Source organism: Coregonus lavaretus (genome assembly GCF_964263955.1).
Source record: "Coregonus lavaretus genome assembly, chromosome: 30".
Taxonomy (NCBI): Eukaryota; Metazoa; Chordata; class Actinopteri; order Salmoniformes; family Salmonidae; genus Coregonus; species Coregonus lavaretus.
This window is the reverse complement of record NC_140017.1, coordinates 35,776,027-35,799,503: the sequence shown is the minus strand read 5'-3', so window position 1 is coordinate 35,799,503 and position 23,477 is coordinate 35,776,027. Positions and strand designations below refer to the sequence as shown.

The 23,477-nt window shown below is 44.2% G+C and overlaps 2 protein-coding genes across 3 annotated transcripts in view; one reads left to right on the top strand and one right to left on the bottom strand.

Annotated features, from left to right (window-relative positions):
* The window catches only part of bcl9l (bcl9 like), a 100,967-nt gene extending 94,744 nt beyond the window's left edge, over nucleotides 1–6,223 (top strand). For both annotated transcript variants that reach the window (XM_084148608.1, XM_084148607.1), the window contains exons 8-9: nucleotides 3,755–4,000; nucleotides 4,560–6,223. In XM_084148608.1, coding sequence (XP_084004734.1) covers nucleotides 3,755–4,000; nucleotides 4,560–5,764 — 1,451 coding nt within the window. In that variant the 3' untranslated portion in view covers nucleotides 5,765–6,223. The remainder of the gene's footprint in view (nucleotides 1–3,754; nucleotides 4,001–4,559) is intronic.
* Nucleotides 6,224–12,235: 6,012 nt separating this feature from the next.
* cxcr5 (chemokine (C-X-C motif) receptor 5) lies at nucleotides 12,236–19,646 on the bottom strand (the record flags this gene model as incomplete). The annotated part of the gene is made up of 5 exons (XM_084148538.1): nucleotides 19,606–19,646; nucleotides 18,622–18,802; nucleotides 17,363–17,811; nucleotides 16,775–16,972; nucleotides 12,236–12,418 (listed from the first exon to the last, which is right to left on the bottom strand). Exons 1-5 carry the CDS (start codon nucleotides 19,618–19,620, stop codon nucleotides 12,236–12,238), a joined length of 1,026 nt encoding a protein of 341 aa, XP_084004664.1. The 5' UTR covers nucleotides 19,621–19,646.
* Between the last annotated feature and the right edge of the window lie 3,831 nt (nucleotides 19,647–23,477).

The window sequence follows — 23,477 nt, the reverse complement described above, 5'->3', positions numbered from 1 at the left end:
ATTTGGATGATCCAGAAGAGGATTGGGAGAATGTCATATGGTCAGATGAAACCAAAATATAACTTTTTGGTAAAAACTCAACTCGTCGTGTTTGGAGGACAAAGAATGCTGAGTTGCATCCAAAGAACACCATACCTACTGTGAATCATGGGGGTGGAAACATCATGCTTTGGGGCTGTTTTTCTGCAAAGGGACCAGGATGACTGATCCGTGTAAAGGAAAGAATGAATGGGGCCATGTATCGTGAGATTTTGAGTGAAAACCTCCTTCCATCAGCAAGAGCATTGAAGATGAAACGTGGCTGGGTCTTTCAGCATGACAATGATCCCAAACACACCGCCTGGGCAACGAAGGAGTGGCTTCGTAAGAAGCATTTCAAGGTCCTGGAGTGGCCTAGCCAGTCTCCAGATCTCAACCCCATAGAAAATCTTTGGAGGGAGTTGAAAGTCTGTGTTGCCCAGCGACAGCCCCAAAACATCACTGCTCTAGAGGAGATCTGCATGGAGGAATGGGCCAAAATACCAGCAACAGTGTGTGAAAACCTTGTGAAGACTTACAGAAAACGTTTGACCTTTGTCATTGCCAACAAAGGGTATATAACAAAGTATTGAGAAACTTTTGTTATTGACCAAATACTTATTTTCCACCATAATTTGCAAATAAATTCATAAAAAATCCTACAATGTGATTTTCTGGATTTTTTTTTCTCATTTTGTCTGTCATAGTTGACGTGAACCTATGATGAAAATTACAGGCCTCTCATCTTTTTAAGTGGGAGAACTTGCACAATTGGTGGCTGACTAAATACTTTTTTCCCCCACTGTATAGTGTATGTGATGGGATGAATAGACATTATGGACAGTATGTGTATAGAATATACAAAATAAACACTGAAAAAAAATATAAACACAACATGTAAAGTGTTGGTCCCATGTTTCATGAGCTGAAATAAAAGATCCCAGAAATTACAAAAAGCTTATTTCTCTCAAGTTTTGTGCACAATTTTGTTTACATCCCTGTTGGTGAATATTTCTCCTTTGCCAAGATAATCCATCTACCTGACAGGTGTGACATATCAATAAGCTGATTAAACAGCATGATCATTACACAGGTGCACCTTGTGCTGGCCACGATAAAAGGCCAATCTAAAAATGTGCAGTTTTGTCACACAACACAATGCCACAGATGTCTCAAGTTTTGAGGGAGTGTGAAATTAGCATGATGACTGCAGGAATGTCCACCAGAACTATTGACAGAGTTGTGAATGTTTATTTCTCTAACATAAGATAAATAATGTCATTTTAGAGAATTTGGCAGTACGTCCAACCGGCCTCACAACCACAGACCATGTGGCGTCGTGTGGGCGAGTGGTTTGCTGATGTCAGCGTTGTGAACAGAGTGCCCCATGATGGCGGTGGGGTTATGGTATGGGCAGGCATAAGCTACGGACAACGAACACAATTGCATTTTATCAATTGGCAATTTGAATGCACAAAAATACCGCGACGAGATCCAGAGGCCCATTGTAAGGCCCATTGTTTTTAAGATATCTGTGACCAACAGATTCATATCTGTATTCCCAGTCATGTGAAATCGATAGATCAGGGCCTAATGAATTTATTCAATTGACTGGTTTCCTCATATAAAATCTTTGAAATTGTTGCATGTTGCATTTATATTTTTGTTCAGTATACATATGAAGTGGGTAAAACAGTATGTAAACATTATTAAAGTGACCAGTGATTCCATGTCTATGTACATAGGGCAGCAGCCTCTAAGGTGCAGGGTTGAGTAACCGGGTGGTAGCCGGCTAGTGACAGTGACTAAGTTCAGAGCAGGGTACTGGGTGGAGGCCGGCTAGTGATGGCTATTTAACAGTCTGGTGGCCTTTAGATAGAAGCTGTTTTTATGTCTCTCGGTCCCAGTTTTGATGCACCTGTACTGACTTCACCTTCTAGATGGTAACAGGCCGTGGCTCGGGTGGCTGAGGTCCTTGATGATATTTTTGGCCTTCTTGTGACATCGGGTGCTGTAGGTGTCCTGGAGGGCGGGCAGTGTGCCCCCAGTGATGCGTTGGGCAGACCGCACCACCCTCTGGAGAGCCCTGCAGTTGCGGACGGTGCAGTTGCTGTACCAGGCGGTGATACAGCCTGACAGGATGCTCTCAATGGTGCATCTGTAAAAGTTTGTGACGGTCTTAGGGGCAGTCGTCCTTCTGAACTGAGCTGCAGCACAGGAAGGATGGTGGGGATGGGGATCTTAAAGCAGCTACATAGTGGCTGTGATGGGAGAACTGAGGATGGATCAACAACATTGTAGTGACTCCACAATAATCACCTAAATTAGTGAAAATAATAATTAAAATATACAGAATTAGAATATTCCAAAAGGCACTGAATTAATACTGAGAAAAAAACACACTTTTTGGCCTAAATGTAAATCCATCACTGAGTACCACTCTTCATATTTTCAAGCATTGTGGTGTTTGTATATATTATGGATACCCATTACTACTCTTCCTGGGGTCCAGCGAAATTAAGGCAGTTATACATTTTAAAAACATTACAATACATTCATAACAGATTTCACAACATATTAAGTGTGTGCCCTCAGGCCTCTACTCTACTACCACATATCTACAACACAAAATCCATGTGTACATGTGTGTATAGTGCGTATGTTATCGTGTGTGTGTATGCATGTGTCTGTGTCTATGTTTGTGTTGCTTCACAGTCCCCGCTGTTCCATAAGGTGTATTTTTATCTGTTTTTTAAATCTGATTCTACTGCTTGCATCAGTTACTTGATGTGGAATAGAGTTCCATGTAGTCATGGCTCTATGTAGTACTGTGCGCCTCCCATAGTCTGTTCTGGACTTGGGGACTGTGAAGAGACCTCTGGTGGCATGTCTTGTGGGGTATGCATGGGTGTCCGAGCTGTGTGCCAGTAGTTCAAACAGACAGCTCGGTTCATTCAACATGTCAACGCCTCTCATAAACACAAGTAATGATGAAGTCAATCTCTCCTCCAATTTGAGCCTGGAGAGATTGACATGCATATTATTCATGTTAGCTCTCTGTGTCTTGTGGGGTATGCTTGATTTCGACAAAGACTGGGACGTTTTTCAGGATGAAAAGAAACAGAATGATGGAGGAAAACCTGCTTCAGTCTACTTTCCACCAGACACTGGGAGAGGAATTCACATTTTTAGCAGGAAAATAGCCTACAACACAAAGCCAAATCTACACTGGAGTTGCTTACCAAGAAGACAGTGAATGTTCCTGAGTAGCCGAGTTACAGTTTTGACTGAAAATCTATGGCAGGACTTGAAAATTGCTATTTAGCCATGATTCCCAACACCTTGACAGAGCTTGAAGAATTTTGAAAAGAATATGCAAATATTGCACATTTCAGGTGTGCAGAGAGGTGTATTAGATTTACCAAAGAAGACTCACAGCTGTAATGGCTGCCAAAGGTGTTCCTAACATGTATTGACTGAGGGGGTGAATACTTATCTAATCAAGGTTCTTCCACTTTGACATTACAGAGTATTTTGTGTAGTCTTTTACAAAAAAAATTACAATGAAATCCATTTTAATCCCACTTTGTAACAGAATAAAATGTGAAGACTTTCCACTGTGAGTATTTTATCTACATGCTGCTGCAAACTAAATCGCTATTTTTGGATACTAAAGATGTTTCTCTCTCTATTCTCGTTATTCTTGATTCTTTGATCTTGTTCTTGTCCCTGATAGGACCCCCCAGGAGTTCTAACTCCACACCTATCAGCCAGCCGGGTTCCATGGCTCCCAGCATGCCGTTCACCTCGTCGCCAGACAACCCTCCGACTCAGAACCCCCTCTCCCTCATTATGTCACAGATGTCCAAGTATGCCATGCCTAGCTCCACCCCCCTCTACCACGACGCTATCAAGACCATCGCCACCTCCGATGATGAGATGATGCCAGATCGCCCTCTGCTGTCCGGAGTCAACATCGGAGGTGCACTGACCACTTGTCTCGGTCAAAGTCAAGCCGTAATCTACAATTTTTGTGTGATGATAATCTTTCTGTTATTCCATATTTGTTAAAGAGCAAATGGGTTTTATAAATATTTTATTTGAATTGCCTCCAATACAGTTCAGATATAACATCTTGAGATAAAATGGGGCATGTTAATTTACATGTTATTGTTATTGTATGAATGGTCCTGTTTAGTAAATACAGTGATGATCCTCTCTCTCTCTCTGTCTCTCTGTCTCTCTGTCTCTCTCTCTGTCGGTCTCTGTCTCTCGCGCTGTCTCTCTCTGTCTGTCTCTCTCTCTGTCGGTCTCTCTCTCTGTCGGTCTCTGTCTCTCGCGCTGTCTCTCTCTGTCTGTCTCTCTCTCTCTGTCTCTCACTCTGTCGGTCTCTCTCTCTCTCTCTCTCTGTCTCTCTGTCTGTCTCTCTCTCTCTGTCTCTCACTCTGTCGGTCTCTCTCTCTGTCGGTCTCTGTCTCTCGCGTTGTCTCTCTCTCTCTGTCTCTTTCTGTCTCTGTCTCTCTCTCTCTGTCTCCTGTCAGGTAACCCAGGGAACCACCAGGGCTCTATGCTGCTGTCCCAGAGTTCCATTGGGCCCCACAGCGGCCAGCTGTCCCCCAACCCCATGGGCCTGAACGGTATGAACCCTGCCATGATGGGGTACAGCTTGTCCCCCATGCACCCCCAAAACCAGATAGGAGGGTTCCCTCGCATGCAGCACCCCGGAGGCCCCATGCACTCCCCTCTGGGCGGTATGCCCCCCCAGTTCTCCCAACAGAACCCAGAAGATGTCATCCCCCCCCAGCAGCTGCAGCACATGCTCAGTAAGGGCCTGTCCCACCCCCACCAGCGCGGCCCCCACCCCTCGGACTCCTTTATGGGCCCCGACGGCCCCGACCTGAGTGACGTCATCCGACCGACCCACTCTGGCATCCCGGAGTTCGACCTGTCTCGTATCATCCCCTCCGACAAGCCCTCCTCCACCCTGCAGTACTTCCCCAAGGCAGAGGGCATGTCCGGGGGCCAGCAGGGCCAGGGGAACCACCCTAACCCCCACCAGGGCCAGCCTGGCTCCCAGGGACCTGGCCAAGGCCCCCCTCCTCCACAGCTCCTGAAACAGCTCTCTGCCCCCGGCCCTCACAGCAATGCCCCCTCCTCCAACCCTCACATCGCCAACCTGCAGAACATGATGGCAGAGCACCAGCTGCCCCCCCACCCCTCCCACTGCGGGATGGGTAGGCATGGTATCGGGGGGATGCCCCAGGGAGGGTCCAGGGGAATGGGGGGTCCGGGTGGAGGGGGCATGGGTGGCCACATGATGCACCCTGGACACCTGATGGGCAGGACAGGTATGGGTATGGGGCCAGGCCACACCCAGCAACAGCTCCAACAGCAGGCCATGATGGCTAACAGCCTCCTCCACGGTGGCCACCCCGGTCCCCAGCCCCACCCCTCCATGATGTCCTCCCAACAACACAGCCTAATGGCCCAGCAGAACCTCATGCTGATGCAGGCTAAGCAGAGAGGTATGGGCCTTCCCGGGGACCCCTTCGGCCAGCAAGGGGGACCCCTCATGTCCCCTCAGGGCCCCATGATGGGTCCTGGCCCCCCACACCCCCAGGGTGGGATGATGGGCCCCGGCATTGGCCCTGGCCCCCAGGGGCCACTCAGACAGAGAGGGATGTCCCTGGACAGTCCCCTAGGCTACGGCCCTGGACCAGGGAGTATGGCTAACATGCCCTTCTGATCGTCCTGCTGCATGGCTGCAGCCCAAAGAGCACTCTATTTACTACACAGTGCTGACTGTAAAAACCTTCTTTCCAATAGGGCGTGTTTCCATTGTCTCATATGTTTTCATGAATGTTAATATTGTTATTATTATTGCTTCAAATTGTTAAACAAATAAATGATATCAGTTGATAATCTTCATATTGTTTGGAGTACAAACTGATAAAAAAAAAAATAATAATATTGAAGAGCTGTCGTGATAACGGTTTAATAAAGACATTTGAAGCCATTTTCTAAAATATCTGTAAAATAGGTAGCCTATATTTCACAGATGACTGTATTTGTTTTGGACGAGGTTTACGGTTGTGAGGAAAAGCCTCTGGATTTATATATGTTTTAATATCATTGATTATTTTTCTCCTCCGGCTACCAAACTGGAATATATAAAAAATAATATATATATATATATATACATACAGTACCAGTCAAAAGTTTGGACACACCTACTCATTCAAGGGGTTTTCTTTATTTTTTTACTATTTTCTACATTGTAGAATAATAGTGAAGACATCAAAATTATGAAATAACACATATGGAATCATGTAGTAACCAAAAAAGTGTTAAACAAATCAAAATATATTTTATATTTGAGATTCTTCAAATAGCCACTCTTTGCCTTGATGACAGCTTTGCACACTCTTGGCATTCTCTCAACCAGCTTCACCTGGAATGCTTTCCCAACAGTCTTGAAGGAGTTCCCACATATTCTGAGCACTTGTTGGCTGCTTTTCCTTCACTCTGCCGTCCGACTCATCCCAAACCATCTCAATTGGGTTGAGGTCGGGGGATTGTGAAGACCAGGTAATCTGATGCAGAACTCCATCACTCTCCTTGGTAAAAAAAAAATGACTATCGTTTCTCTTTGCTTATTTGAGCTGTTCTTGCCATAATATGGACTTGGTCTTTTACCAAATAGGGCTATCTTCTGTATACCCCCCCTACCTTGTCACAACACAACTGATTGTCTCAAACACATTGAGAAGGAAAGACATTCCACAAATTAACTTTTAAAAAGGCACACCTGTTAATTGAAATGCATTTCAGGTGACTACCTCATGAAGCTGGTTGAGAGAATGCCAAGAGTGTGCAAAGCTGTCATCAAGGCAAAGGGTGGCTATTTGAAGAATCTCAAATATAAAATATATTTTGATTTGTTTAACACTTTTTTGGTTACTACATGATTCCATATGTGTTATTTCATAGTTTTGATGTCTTCACTATTATTCTACAATATAAGAAATGGTAAAAATAAAGAAAATCCCTTGAATGAGTTGGTGTGTCCAAACTTTGGACTGGTACTGTATATATATAATATATTATATATAGTTGCTGTATATAAGATGCAATTTGTGATTGTTTGCAATTGTTCTGTATAACTGTGTTTTAATAGAAGTCTAAAAAATGAAAGAATACTGAACTCCATATCATTGTGTTGGTGTCGTTGACCTTTTAGATAGTTATACTTCTAGACAGTAGGTTATACTTCTAGACACAGTAGTTTATACTTCTAGACAGTAGTTTATACTTCTAGACAGTAGTTTATACTTTTAGACACAGTAGTTTATACTTCTAGACACAGTAGTTTATACTTTTAGACACAGTAGTTTATACTTCTAGACACAGTAGTTTATACTTTTAGACACAGTAGTTTATACTTTTAGACACAGTAGTTTATACTTCTAGACACAGTAGTTTATACTTTTAGACACAGTAGTTTATACTTCTAGACACAGTAGTTTATACTTCTAGACAATAGTTTATACTTCTAGACACAGTAGTTTATACTTCTAGACACAGTAGTTTATACTTTTAGACACAGTAGTTTATACTTCTAGACAGTAGTTTATACTTCTAGACAGTAGTTTATACTTTTAGACACAGTAGTTTATACTTCTAGACACAGTAGTTTATACTTTTAGACACAGTAGTTTATACTTCTAGACACAGTAGTTTATACTTCTAGACACAGTAGTTTATACTTCTAGACAGTAGTTTATACTTCTAGACAGTAGTTTATACTTCTAGACACAGTAGTTTATACTTCTAGACAGTAGTTTATACTTTTAGACACAGTAGTTTATACTTCTAGACACAGTAGTTTATACTTCTAGACACAGTAGTTTATACTTCTAGACACAGTAGTTTATACTTCTAGACAGTAGTTTATACTTTTAGACACAGTAGTTTATACTTCTAGACACAGTAGTTTATACTTTTAGACACAGTAGTTTATACTTCTAGACACAGTAGTTTATACTTCTAGACAGTAGTTTATACTTCTAGACACAGTAGTTTATACTTCTAGACACAGTAGTTTATACTTCTAGACACAGTAGTTTATACTTCTAGACAGTAGTTTATACTTCTAGACACAGTAGTTTATACTTCTAGACACAGTAGTTTATACTTCTAGACACAGTAGTTTATACTTCTAGACAGTAGTTTATACTTCTAGACACAGTAGTTTATACTTTTAGACACAGTAGTTTATACTTCTAGACAGTAGGGTTATACTTCTAGACACAGTAGTTTATACTTCTAGACACAGTAGTTTATACTTCTAAACACAGTAGTTTATACTTTTAGACAGTAGTTTATACTTCTAGACACAGTAGTTTATACTTTTAGACACAGTAGTTTATACTTCTAGACACAGTAGTTTATACTTCTAGACAGTAGTTTATACTTCTAGACACAGTAGTTTATACTTTTAGACACAGTAGTTTATACTTTTAGACACAGTAGTTTATACTTTTAGACACAGTAGTTTATACTTCTAGACACAGTAGTTTATACTTCTAGACAGTAGTTTATACTTTTAGACACAGTAGTTTCTACTTCTAGACACAGTAGTTTATACTTCTAGACACAGTAGTTTATACTTCTAGACACAGTAGTTTATACTTCTAGACACAGTAGTTTATACTTCTAGACAGTAGTTTATACTTCTAGACACAGTAGTTTATACTTCTAGACACAGTAGTTTATACTTCTAGACACAGTAGTTTATACTTCTAGACACAGTACTTTATACTTCTAGACACAGTAGTTTATACTTCTAGACACAGTAGTTTATACTTCTAGACACAGTAGTTTATACTTTTAGACACAGTAGTTTATACTTCTAGACACAGTCGTTTATACTTCTAGACAGTAGTTTATACTTCTAGACACAGTAGTTTATACTTCTAGACACAGTAGTTTATACTTCTAAACACAGTAGTTTATACTTTTAGACACAGTAGTTTCTAGACACAGTAGTTTATACTTCTAGACACAGTAGTTTATACTTTTAGACACAGTAGTTTATACTTTTAGACACAGTAGTTTATACTTTTAGACACAGTAGTTTATACTTCTAGACAGTAGTTTATACTTTTAGACAGTAGTTTATACTTCTAGACACAGTAGTTTATACTTTTAGACACAGTAGTTTATACTTTTAGACACAGTAGTTTATACTTCTAGACACAGTAGTTTATACTTTTAGACACAGTAGTTTATACTTCTAGACACAGTAGTTTATACTTCTAGACACAGTAGTTTATACTTCTAGACACAGTAGTTTATACTTTTAGACAGTAGTTTATACTTCTAGACACAGTAGTTTATACTTCTAGACAGTAGTTTATACTTCTAGACAGTAGTTTATACTTCTAGACACAGTAGTTTATACTTCTAGACAGTAGTTTATACTTCTAGACACAGTAGTTTATACTTCTAGACACAGTAGTTTATACTTCTAGACACAGTAGTTTATACTTTTAGACAGTAGTTTATACTTCTAGACACAGTAGTTTATACTTCTAGACACAGTAGTTTATACTTCTAGACACAGTAGTTTATACTTCTAGACAGTAGTTTATACTTCTAGACACAGTAGTTTATACTTCTAGACAGTAGTTTATACTTTTAGACACAGTAGTTTATACTTCTAGACACAGTAGTTTATACTTCTAGACACAGTAGTTTATACTTCTAAACACAGTAGTTTATACTTTTAGACACAGTAGTTTATACTTCTAGACAGTAGTTTATACTTTTAGACACAGTAGTTTATACTTTTAGACACAGTAGTCACTGACCTGAGTGGTAGGAGGATGAAGATTGGCTGGGGTGAACAACTAATCATATTTTATTAGTATAAAAAAAATGTAAAATACATTTCACATACAGTAAAGTGATAGGCAATCCAAGCCTATTGGATAAAGAACAATATTACACTTTCACAAAACTACCTGGAACACAAATAGATAGGACGTTTATAAGCATTTGTTGCACATTGCGTTATTACGCATCACTCATTGATTTGATTTGATTACGCATCACTCATGCATGCAATCAAGGGAGACTCATTGGTTCATTATGTTGGCTTGCACAAGCAGCTTGCTGTCATTTTATATCTGGTGAATATGTTGCCACAACCCCATAAAGAGAGATTAGACATACAGTAGGTTGATTAAATGATCCACAAGTTTTAACAGTAACCCCCCCCCCCCCCCCCTCCTATTATGAGTACAATACTTTTACTCATAATTAATTCAAAGATCAGATTTGACCATCAGTATCTGATAAGATGAGTTTCTCTGGTATTAAGGAAGTCAGGATGCAAGAATACAAATAAACTGTTAGATGGAGATTTGATACAATGTATTTAATTATATGGAACCGGATTCAACATAACAAGCTGCAAGTACAGTGAGGGAAAAAAGTATTTGATCCCCTGCTGATTTTGTATGTTTGCCCACTGACAAAGAAATGATCAGTCTATAATTTTAATGGTAAGTTTATTTGAACAGTGAGAGACAGAATAACAACAAAAAACATCCAGAAAAACGCATGTCAAAAATGTTATAAATTGATTTGCATTTTAATGAGGGAAATAAGTATTTGACCCACTCTCAATCAGAAAGATTTCTGGCTCCCAGGTGTCTTTTATACAGGTAACGAGCTGAGATTAGGAGCACACTCTTAAAGGGAGTGCTCCTAATCTCAGCTTGTTACCTGTATAAAAGACACCTGTCCACAGAAGCAATCAATCAATCAGATTCCAAACTCTCCACCATGGCCAAGACCAAAGAGCTCTCCAAGGATTTCAGGGACAAGATTGTAGACCTACAAAAGGCTGGAATGGGCTACAAGACCATCGCCAAGCAGCTTGGTGAGAAGGTGACAACAGTTGGTGGGATTATTCGCAAATGGAAGAAACACAAAATAACTGTCAATCTCCCTCGGCCTGGGGCTCCATGCAAGATCTCACCTCGTGGAGTTGAGAACGGTGAGGAATCAGCCCAGAACTACACAGGAGGATCTTGTCAATGATCTCAAGGCAGCTGGGACCATAGTCAACAAGAAAACAATTGGTAACACACTACGCCCTGAAGGAATGAAATCCTGCAGCGCCCGCAAGGTCCCCCTGCTCAAGAAAGCACATATCCAGGGCCGTCTGAAGTTTGCCAATGAACATCTGAATGATTCAGAGGAGAACTGGGTGAAAGTGTTGTGGTCAGATGAGACCAAAATCGAGCTCTTTGGCATCAACTCAACTCGCCATGTTTGGAGGAGGAGGAATGCTGCCTATGACCCCAAGAACACCATCCCCACCGGTGTTTTTCTGCTAAGGGGACAGGACAACTTCACCGCATCAAAGGGACGATGGACGGGGCCATGTACCGTCAAATCTTGGGTGAGAACCTCCTTCCCTCAGCCAGGGCATTGAAAATGGGTCGTGGGTGGGTATTCCAGCATGACAATGACCCAAAACACATGGCCAAGGCAACAAGGGAGTGGCTCAAGAAGAAGCACATTAAGGTCCTGGAGTGGCCTAGCCAGTCTCCAGACCTTAATCCCATAGCAAATCTGTGGAGGGAGCTGAAGGTTTGAGTTGCCAAACGTCAGCCTCGAAATCTTAATGACTTGGAGAAGATCTGCAAAGAGGAGTGGGACAAAATCCCTCCTGAGATGTGTGCAAACCTGGTGGCCAACTACAAGAAACGTCTGACCTCTGTGATTGCCAACAAGGGTTTTGCCACCAAGTACTAAGTCATGTTTTGCAGAGGGGTCAAATACTTATTTCCCTCATTAAAATGCAAATAAATGTATTACATTTTTGAAATGCGTTTTTTTCTGGATTTTGTTGTTGTTATTCTGTCTCTCACTGTTCAAATAAACCTACCATTAAAATTATAGACTGATCATGTCTTTGTCAGTGGGCAAACGTACAAAATCAGCAGGGGATCAAATAATTATTTCCCTCACTGTATGTTGCCTCTTGCTATCAGAATGAGAGACAAAGAGATCTCTCAGTTTATACACTTCCAAGATAAACAAGTTTTAACCGACATCTGGCAACCATCACTGGAAGACCCTCCCGACCGAGATGGTACCAGCCGGCACCACAGACGGGACAGTCCCTCTACACCCCACAGTCTCAGTGGGCCAGCAGCCTCAGGAGGTCCTGGCGGAACCGCACCCCAGCGAAGGCGTACAGCAACGGGTTGAGGCAGCAGTGTGTGTACCCCAGGCTCTCTGTCACCACCAAGGCCTGGTCCAGACTGGTCCGGGACAGGCAGCTCAAACCAGAGACCAACCCCAGATCCACCAGGGTCTTCACCTAAACGTCACAGTGGAGAGAAGTCAATGGCACCCTGTTCCCTACAGTTTATAATGCACTTATTTGACCAGGGCTGTAAGGGTTGGTGTGAGGTGTGACCCAGGTGCGGTGCAGGTTAGAGAGTAGGCAGAGATGGTGAAACAAGGATCTTTACTGATGGTCCCGAAGCCAGGATACAAAATAACGGACTTTACACGAAAAAGAAAGGCGAAGCAAATAAGACTAAAAAAAACAGGCTGACAGACAAAAATACGACTATGACTGAAATAATAAATAAACAGGGAGAACACTTCTCACGTACCTGTCCACACGTCCCGCGATCAGACACTGATTAGTACTGCTTGGCATAGTGAAACTAGCAGAGAAAACTGAGCAAGTGAACACAGGGAAGTGAGGGCATAAATACACAGGTGAATCAGATAGACACAGGTGAGATCAATAGGAAGATGATTAGTCCCGACTGTGAGTGAGGAGGTGCCGAAGGTTGTCGGAGGATGACACCTAGTGGGTCGCTCCGGAATTGCGACCCCCTCCTGTAACAGTGCCCCCTCCCCACCCGCCGGCAGTCCAGGATCCGGTCCACAGTAAAAGCCGGCTGTCCCATGACGAGGCGCAGCGGGGGAACAGGACGAGGAGGGGGAGCCAGCGGACAGGTGGAGACGGGCTTGAGGAGGGACACATGGAATGTGGGATGCACCCGCATGGTGGGGGGAAGTTCAGGCGATAGGTCACTGGGTTGACTCGCCGGACCACACTGAATGGCCCGACGAACCGGGGGGACAGCTTCCTGGACTCCACGCGGGGGAAAATCCCACGTGGAAGGCCACACCCTCTGTCCCGGGCGAAAGACCTTCCAGAACCTGGAGGCAAACTGAGAGCCACCCGATCCGACACCACATCTTGGGGAAGGCCATGGACCTGGAAAATATGCTGCACCATCAACTTAGCCGTCTCCCAGGCCGACGGGAGTTTGGGAAGGGGAATGAAGTGGGCAGCCTTCGAGAACCGGTCCACAACGACCATGATGACTGTGTATCCATCAGAGGGGGGTAGGGCGGAAATGATATCCAGCGAGATGTGGGACCAGGGGCACTTGGAGATAGGCAGGGGTCGGAGCAGCCCTGCTGCGGGCTGACGTGAGCTCTTCGTGCGCACGCACACCGGGCAAGCAGCCATGAAGGCGCGCGTATCCCCCTCAGCAGATGGCCACCAGAACCTCCTACACAGGAACTCCAACGTCCAGGCGTCCCCCAGATGGCTGGTGAGATCGGACGCGTGCGCCCACTGAAGCAGTCGTGAGCGCGCAGCCTTGGGTACGTACATCCTCCCCGATAGACAGCCGCCCGGATCGGGCTCCCGCTGTAGCGCTGCTCTGACCAGCCTATCGACTCCCCACGAAACTGGGGCAGCAATCAGGGCGTTGGGGACAATGGGGTCATCCCTCTCCACCAGGTCCACGGTATGAGATGGTGAACCGGAACCTGGTGAAGAACAACGCCCACCTGGCCTGGCACGAGTTGAGCCTCTTGGCCCCCTAGCTAAGTTCTTATGGTCAGTCCATACGACAAATGGATGGGCGGCCCCCTCTAGCCAATGCCTCCACTCCCCCAGGGCGAGCTTGACCGCTAGCAGCTCACGGTTCCCTACGTCGTAATTCCGCTCCGCCGGGGACAGCCGATGGGAGAAAAATGTGCAGGGGTGAGTCTTAACGCTGGGACAGGATTGCTCCGACCGCAACGTCTGAAGCATCGACCTCCACAATGAACGGCAGGGACGGATCAGGATGCCCGAGGACCGGGGCCGATGTAATGCACCGCTTCAGCGCATCAAATGCGTTCCCCGCTTCCAGGGTCCAGGTGAAGGAGCATACGCTCGTCTGGGTGAGGGCTGTCAGGGGAGCATTTAGGGAGCTAAAATTGCGAATTAATCGCCTATAAAAATTAGCGAACCCTAAAAACCGTTGTAGTTGCTTGAGGGATGAGGGCCAATGCAGTACCGCGCTGATCTTGGCTGGGTCCATCCGTAGGTCCTACTGGGTGACGATGAACCCCAGGAAGGAGACTGTCTCAGTGTGGAACACACACTTCTCCGCCTTGACGTAGAGCTGGTGACGGAGAAGGCGTTGGAGGACCTGCAGAACGTGCTGCTGGTGTTCACTCATGTCCTTCAAAATTATGAGGATATCATCCAAATACACGAAGACGCTGTAGTCGAGGAGGTCCCGGAGCACATCATTGACCAACACCTGGAACACCGCAGGTGCGTTGGCTAGACCAAACGGAATGACTTGGTACTCGTAATGCCCACTGGGTGTGTTAAACGTAGTCTTCCACTCGTCCACCTCCCAAATCCTCACCAGGTTGTAGGCATTACGTAAGTCCAGCTTGGTGAAGACCCGGGCTCCCTGCAACGACTCGAATGCCTTCGTCATCAGGGGGAGTGGGTAACGGTTCTTAACAGTGATGTTGTTGAGCGCCCGGTATTCAATGCACGGCCGCTGCCCACCGTCCTTTTTCCCCAATAAGAAGAAGCCCGCACCTGCGGGTGAGGTAGAGTGCCTCATCGATATACTCCCTCATGGCCAGTGTCTCCGGCCGGGACATGATAAACAATCGCCCTCGTGTGGGAATGGCGCCCGGCAGGAGATCGATAGCGCAGTCGTAAGGCCTGTGAGGAGGTAGGCCCTTGGTACGCCTCTTACTAAACACCTCCCCCAGATCCCAATACTCCCGGGGAACGCCTGCCAGGTCTGGGCCGGTGACGGAGTCTGTAGCCGCCGTCCTCCCGGTGGCAACCACCGCTAGGGCAGTAGACGGTTCGGAGTGTGGGACCTGGGGAAGAGGTGAGGATTGGTAGGTGGTCTAGGACGGGGGTTTGGGCTGATGAGTGGTCGGTGGAGACCGGAACAGGACGGGGGCGGGCCTCCCTCTAGGATGAGCCGCCCAGTGGACCAGTCTATCCGGGGTTTGTGGGTGACCAGCCAGGGGTGCCCGAGGACGAGGGGACACTCCGGAGAGTCCACAATGAAAAACTGGATATCCTCCCATAGCCCCTCCCTCCACCCGGACACGCACGGGAACAGTGTAAAGGACGATCAGGGCGGCCTCCTCCCATCCTGCCTCTCGAGCCCGGGTTCGGAACTCCACATAGTAGTCCGCCACCGAACAGTCACCCTGCCGACAGGCCGTGAGCCGCCTCTCGGACCTCATGCCCCGACACCACCCGAGAGGTGTCGAACACCTTGGGTAGCTCCCGGGGGGGAATAGGTAGGAATCAGAGCACGCCGGAGTTTGGCTCTCCCACTCTGCGGTAGCCCAGGAAAGGGCCCGACCCGTCAACAGAGTGATAATGTAGGCCACCCGGCCCTACCCAGGGAACACTGGGTGAGGAATCTGGACGTCCATCGTACATCTCTGGAGGTGGTAGGCGGGGTTCCCGCGATGTCGCAGGCGAGACTGGAGACGCTGCGGCTTCCGCTCCGCCGGCTGCCGGTGCTGGTCGGGTGTCCACCCGGCTCTGCACGGCGATCGTCAGCTGGCGGAGACTCTCGGTGATCTGCTGCAGGCTGCGGTCGTGCTGGTTCAGCATGGCTCCCTGCGTTGCCAATGCGCTATGATACTGTGCTGCCTCCGCTGGGTCCATAGTGGCTCAGTTTTCTGTAAGGGTTGGTGTGAGGTGTGACCCAGGTGCGGTGCAGGATAGACAGTAGGCAGTAGGCAGAGATGGTGAAACAAGGAACTTTACTGATGGTCCCGAAGCCAGGATACAAAATAACGGACTTTACACGAAAAAGAAAGGTGGAGCGAATAAGACTCCAAAAAACAGGCAGACAGCCAAAAATACGACTATGACTGAAATAATAAATAAACAGGGAGAACACTTCTCACGTACCTGTCCATACGTCCCGCGATCAGACACTGATTAGTACTGCTTGGCATAGTGAAACTAGCAGAGAAAACTGAGCAAGGGAACACAGGGAAGTGAGGGCATAAATACACAGGTGAATCAGATAGACACAGGTGACACCAATAGGAAGATGATTAGTCCCGACTGTGAGTGAGGATGACACCTAGTGGGTCGCTCCGGAACTGCGACCCCCTCCTGTAACACAGGGCCACTATATAGTTCTATGTACTTTGTATTGTATTATAGGGCAGAGGGCTCTGGTCAAAAGTCGTGCACTATATAGGGAATAGGGGACCATTTCATACACAGGCAGTAACTTTGTGTTATCGTTGATTTAAAAAACAGCATGTTCTGCATGTTCTTGACTACAGTCTGACTACATTTTTTTTTTTTATCATGAAATAAATTAAATCAATCAATGAATCAATAAATGAATGAATCAGTTCACACCAGCATGGTGAGGTTGTAGGGCAGCCAGCACAGACAGAACACAGCAGTGACTAGTGCAGCCAGCTTGATGGCTCCCTGTTTCTCCAGGCTGCGCTGACCTCTCTGGCTATGGTGCAGGGTGACCACCACCGCAGTGTAGCAGTACGTCATGACCCCGAGAGGCAGGAAGAAACACAGCACATGGGTCAGGAGCCGCTCCTGGAACAGAGGTACAAATACATCCCTTAGTTTATTGAGTTCCCACTAGATTGAGACACCAGTGATCCATCCTAAATTGCACCCTATTCCCTATATAATGCACTACTTTTGACCACAGTCCTATGGGCACTAAATAGGGAATAGGGTGCCATTTGGGATGCAGCCAAGGAAATGCCTACGTACGTGGTTATTTGAAGACACCTACTGGCTAAGTCTGACAACTGCATCTGTTCTTTACATTTAACGGTCTAACTTCCTGTCTCTGGCAGAGAGATTCCATGCTATGCAGGAGAATGGGTTTCACCAGCTTGCGCTCCATCCAGGTCACACAAGCCAACAAAATAACTGGATCAGCGAAATTAAGTGTTGAGCCGTTTGAGGGGGACCCACCGTCAGATCCCAGTTGTTGGCATGGAGACCGTGACTGTGGAAGAAGCATGAGAGCTGTGCCGGGTCTATGGGACTCTCCCCTACAGACAGGAACACCGCGTTGGGGGCAGACAGGGCCAGACAGAGGAGCCACAGAGCCAGGCAGGTAAGGTGTATGTTCCTAGGGCGTCGGCTCTGGAGGCTGGGGATGGCGTGCACGATGGCCAGGTAACGGTCGAAGCCAATACACGCCAGGAGGAGACTCCCACAAAGGAAGTTGAGTCGGTTCAACAGCCCAATCAGCTTACACAGGACGTCTCCGAACACCACCCCTAAGGACACCTGTGCCAGTGCGAAGGGGAAGGTGGCTAGCAGCATCAGATCTGCCAGGCCCAGGTGTAACAGGTAGATCTCTGTGATCCTCAGGAGGCCGCGGCGTTTCAGCAGCACCGTCAACATCAGACCGTTACCTGGTGGAATATGACCCATAAGATATAACACATGAAGACCGTTACCAGGTGGAATATGAGCCATAAGATATAACACATGAAGACCGTTACCAGGTGGAATATGACCCATAATATATAACACATGAAGACCGTTACCAGGTGGAATATGAGCCATAAGATATAACACATGAAGACCGTTACCAGGTGGAATATGACCCATAAGATATAACACATGAAGACCGTTACCAGGTGGAATATGACCCATAAGATATAACACATGAAGACCGTTACCAGGTGGAATATGACCCATAATATATAACACATGAAGACCGTTACCAGGTGGAATATGAGCCATAAGATATAACACATGAAGACCGTTACCAGGTGGAATATGAGCCATAAGATATAACACATGAAGACCGTTACCAGGTGGAATATGACCCATAATATATAACACATGAAGACCGTTACCAGGTGGAATATGAGCCATAAGATATAACACATGAAGACCGTTACCAGGTGGAATATGACCCATAAGATATAACACATGAAGACCGTTACCAGGTGGAATATGCGCGCGTGTGTGTGTGTGTGTGTGTGTCTGTGTGTGTGTGTGCGTGTGTGTGTGTGTGTGCACGTGCGTGTGTATGTGTGCGTGTGTGTGTGCGTGTGCGCGTGTGTGTGCGTGTGTGTGCACGTGCATGTGTGCGTGTGTATGTGTGCGTGCGTGTGCGCGTGTGTGTGTGCGTGTGTGTGCGTGTGTGCGTGTGTGTGTGTGTGTGTGTGTGTGTGTGTGTGTGTGTGTGTGTGTGTGTGTGTGTGTGTGTGTACCTGTCAGGCCCAGAAGGAACACCAGGCTGTAGACCAGGGGTTGGAACACCGTATGAAACAGCTGGAGACCTGCGCTGTCATAACAGGTGTACTCAGTATCACTACTACTGTTGTTAGGACTCTCCAGCGGCTCTGAGTAGTTATCAAAGTCTAAGAAAAGGACCCCGTCCTCAAATGAAACCTGAAAAAGAGGTTGAAAATCATGTTTTGCTGGTGAAAGTGGTATTTATTTTGTATATTGATACATGTACTTTTACTTTACACCTCGCAGGTTGATGTCCTGATATCCTGTCAACGTCCATTGTAGCTCTTTGATGTTGTTTCAATATAAAATGTTTTGTGTCTTAATTGCTTTTAATTGGTGCGGACAAGTGTAGTGAATAGAGGTGGGAAAGCCCAGCAGTATAAAGGAGAGGACATCTGTGTATTTACTTCCTCTCTGTGGAGATGTAACACAAATAGACAGGAAATAGAGAGGAGAGCAGACCTTTTTCACTTCCTCTTACAGTAAGTAGTACATGGATCTGTGATTCTGTGATCAGGCATCTGTAACCAATTCACCCATCTGAGGATGCTATTCAATCAAACATGCATTGCTCTATGCTGTTGTTACGAAGTAGCTCTTTTTTTTAGCCATGGTCAAAATCTAAGTGGTTCTTTGTACAGATTTTTTACAAATATTAATACAGGGATTTAAAACAGCATTTATTCTGTCAACACCATTACAATAAACGAACCAATTGAATATGACCGTTTCATTTCAATAGATTTACATTTTCTGAAGTAATGGAATACAGTGCACCTTACTTTACATTTAAAAAAAATAACATTAAATGGAAAATGATATTTTTATCCTGTTAACACAAGAACCAGAACAACCAGATATGGTAAAACTACATTTTTGTCTCTGGAAGCAATCAGCACTTACAATAATAATGTGCTCAGACTTGCATGGATGTAATGCATTCAGTTAGCAAGACTCACCTCATCATAAGTCATTTTGGTGTTGCTATACTAAGTGCAGGTGACCCTGATGTGGTGTGTGTGTGTGTAATGCTAGATGGATTATATATACCCCCCCCCCCCCCCCCCCCCCAAGAACTATTCAACCAATGCAGTACTCACTTCCTCAGTAGGCTTGTTTATGATGCTCCCATGAGTGATCTGATTGATTCCAGTGGACTTAAGTTTCATCATAAAGTTATGAGCTTTAAAATGCATTATTTTATTCCCTCATGTTCTCTAGATCAAGTAGAAGAGGAACCAATAAGGTGGTTAGCTGGAATTAATTGATGCAATGAGGGGGTTATGCATTAACATAATTGGGTAATTCTTCAACTATGGTACTCTTTGAGCTAGACAGTTTCAGAAAATAAAAACATTTCTACAAACAATTTTTTAGTATCAGTTGGTTTCTCAATCTGTCTGGAAACCTTCCCTGAAGTTGGCTGTGATGATTTGTATTTACTAATATATATTTTTTGCCATTTTTATCTGACAGTCCAAGAAAACGTCATCACATAACAAAACATGTATTTTTAAGAGAAAATAATGAAATATCTTCTGTTATAAATATATTTGATTAAATAGCACACACATATCTGTTCAAATTTGTAATTTATTATTTTTTTCAGAAATGTAACTGTAAAGATTTTACAATGTTTACACTAAAAAACACCTAAAACTAGGTCAATGGAACATTTCATTTTCTTATCATAGCTCAAAATCATATATTTCTCAAAGTGTATACACAAATCTTAGCCCTAACTGCACAATTATCAACACCACTGAATATAGTTGGTTTGATTGTATGTTTTTTATATGTTTTACTTTAAAATATGTGTTGTGGTGGAAATGACATGGCGTGGCGGAAGAGACAGTGTGTGGCGGAAATGACAGATAGGCAACTTCCAATTAAAAACAATTTTTCTACTGCTCTATGTGGTGAACCAGAGCAAATCAATAAGCAACAGCATTTGTGATCAAAAACATATCACCAATATTTTTAAATTAAAAACAATCCAAAAAATGAAAAAACATGAATTTGTGTTAAAAATCAGCAAATCATTTCTTCACTGTTTTCTACATGCTGAACTAGAGCAAACTAGTACAAACTAGAGCAAACCCTTTATGTCATCATTACCTTAACATAACCTTAATATAACCAGTTGAATAACAGATAAAATAGGCAATATATTTTGAAATTGAAAACTTATATGCCTATGCTGAACCAGAGCAAACACTCTGTACTTAAACATTACTGTCATGTGTGTTATATCGTAAATCCATGTACTGTCAAACGTAATCATGTGGAATAACAAGTTGAATCTGACTAAATAGACATTGTATTTGCTAAATACTGTATCTGTCAAACTTGCATATGGGCCAGAGGTTCAGTTATGTTTCATGGTCAAGAACAGAGCATATTTCTTTCCAAACTGTTGGCTCCACCATCACATGCCTCTTTGTTACTGGTTGAGGCTCTGGGACCAGCCTGATCACATCTTCTGGCCGGTACCAAATAACATCGTCTCTCATAGGCCAGAATAACTTGTTTTTGCCAATATGACTCATGGTTCTCACCAGAGCACAACCCTCAGGGTCCACATCCTGTATAATGCCAGGGTAAGGATCCCCATCATACCGTACCACACACCAACTTCCAATCAGTCCCTCATGCAGGTCTATGATGGGTTGAGATGTGCTGGTAAGTGTGCTTGAACTTGGTGATCCCAATGCAGTCTCCATGTTCTGTGCTCCCAGTATGTTGACTTTTTTGAGACCAAAACACTGGCAAGGATGGGGATCTGCACAAAAGCAGCTGAGAACTCGCCAAGAAATCTCCTCCGGTCTTGTAGAGACAATCTAAAAGAACAAAGTGCATTTGAATACTGTGGAGATATAAATTGAAAAATGTTAAACTCTCATAACAAAAGTGACACGTGTGATACCTGATGTATCTGCATGGTTCCTTTGATGGTCAGCAGGTCATCAGGAAGGAGACTATCCATCTCTTCAATTTCCCCCTCAGTGATGTACATTAACTTGACAGTTGATGGCTGGTTAAGCAGTTGTTCATACAATACTTTTCCAGTTGGAAGGTCAATGCCCTTGGCCACAAGCGAGTCTGCTTGGCGCTTAACAGCCGCACCCCATCAGCTGGGCCCTTCCCATGTCCGGCCTCCAGAAAATTCCAGGTCACCCTTTTTGAATCCTAGCTCATATGGTACTTTGCTCAGGAAAAAAATGTTCTTTTTTGACCTATACTGAGTGGTTGGGCCATCACTTATGACATGCAGGGTGGTTGCAGCTGTGTTTTGTTGTTTGAGGTAGGGAAGCACTTTTTTGAGGTGAGCCCAGATTGCAGATGGGTCATGGCGCATTGAGGAACTAATGGTGCAAACAGACACAACACCATTCTTCGTGTGAGCCACACCAGTATGGAGGCTTACCTGCTGGTGGGAATCGCCAAAATGGACCGCTTGGATTTCATTGGAAAATTTGCACATGTAATTTTCTGCGAAGTCAATTTGTAGAACAATACTGTCTTCGTCAATCTTTTCTTTTAGTGCTCTCAAAGACAGATATTGGTGTTTTATGTTGTGAATGTGCTTTCCCATCTTTTTTTTCAGTTGGTCAGAAAAGTCATCCAAAAGTGTCTTCAAAGTCCCATATACTTTTTCCTTCGTTGTGTGGTGAACTTTAATCATTTCTTTGGAGCCGTCTTTTTTCTTTTTTTCTCTGTCCTCCACAGAGCTTCTCCATTCAAACCACCAGGTTTGCTCCCCAGCATCGAAGGCAGAGGTTTGGAGTTCATGGTCTTTACAATCCAGACACTCCCTGTACATGCATTCTTTTGTCACATTTTTGCATGTAACTGAATACATGAGATCGGTGACTTTGGACGTTTTAATGACTTTGTGAAAGAACAGTTTGTTTGCCATGAACTGTATGTTTGAGTGTAGCTTACACAGACATGTGTCTCTGTCTTTGATCGTTGGTTTAACAATCCAAAAGGGTCGCTTTTTGCAAAACTCTGCATAGGAGAGTCTGACTTCGGGATTCTCGTGTCTAAACTTCAGGTGCAGTGTCTGCATAGAATCCACCAGGAAGTGCTTTTGCATTTTATTTTTCATCTTTGTAATTGTCTCTTTCTTTCCAGTAGTGGCCCTACTGTTATCGTCGCGTTCTAAAAACTTTGTTATCTTTTCCTTCACTTCTTGGCTGACTCTGTTTCGTTGTGTTTTGCGGGTGTATTTGAGTTTGTCGGCCCTTGTCATGTTTGTCCTGATTAGTTTTGTAGAGAATCCAAACTCCTTCTTGGCCATGGTGACCAGGCGGTATTTTTTTAAGATCTTGCCAGCCACAAGTTTGGAGATCAGTTGCCGAGCTTTACGATTGTCAACATTCTGATACTTTTTTCTTATTTCTGACATAATGGTGTTATGGAATAGGAGTGTCTTCTTTAATTGCTTGCTTTCTTGCTGCATCTGTTGCTTTGTTTTCATTTTAGGTGACTCTAGGATCCCCAGGTTCTTCTTCAGTCGATTACTTATTTTTTTGTATTTTTCAACTTTTCTGAGGGCATCCTCAAGCTTTTGTTTAATGTCATTAAGATCTCTGTACACCTTTGCTTTTGCCTTCGCAACCTTTTTTCTCCCTCTTTTCCTCTGTGGAGTTCTCTCTGGTGTAGGCTCACACAGCTGAGGTGTTTCAGGGATGTCTTCTGCATTAACACTCATGTTGTCTGGTGATGGTGGTGGTGTTGTATGTGCCATGAAACTATTCACTGCTGAGACCATTTTCCATTTCCTACGTCTGTTTCGTTGAGAAATTCGCCACTGTCTTCTCATTTT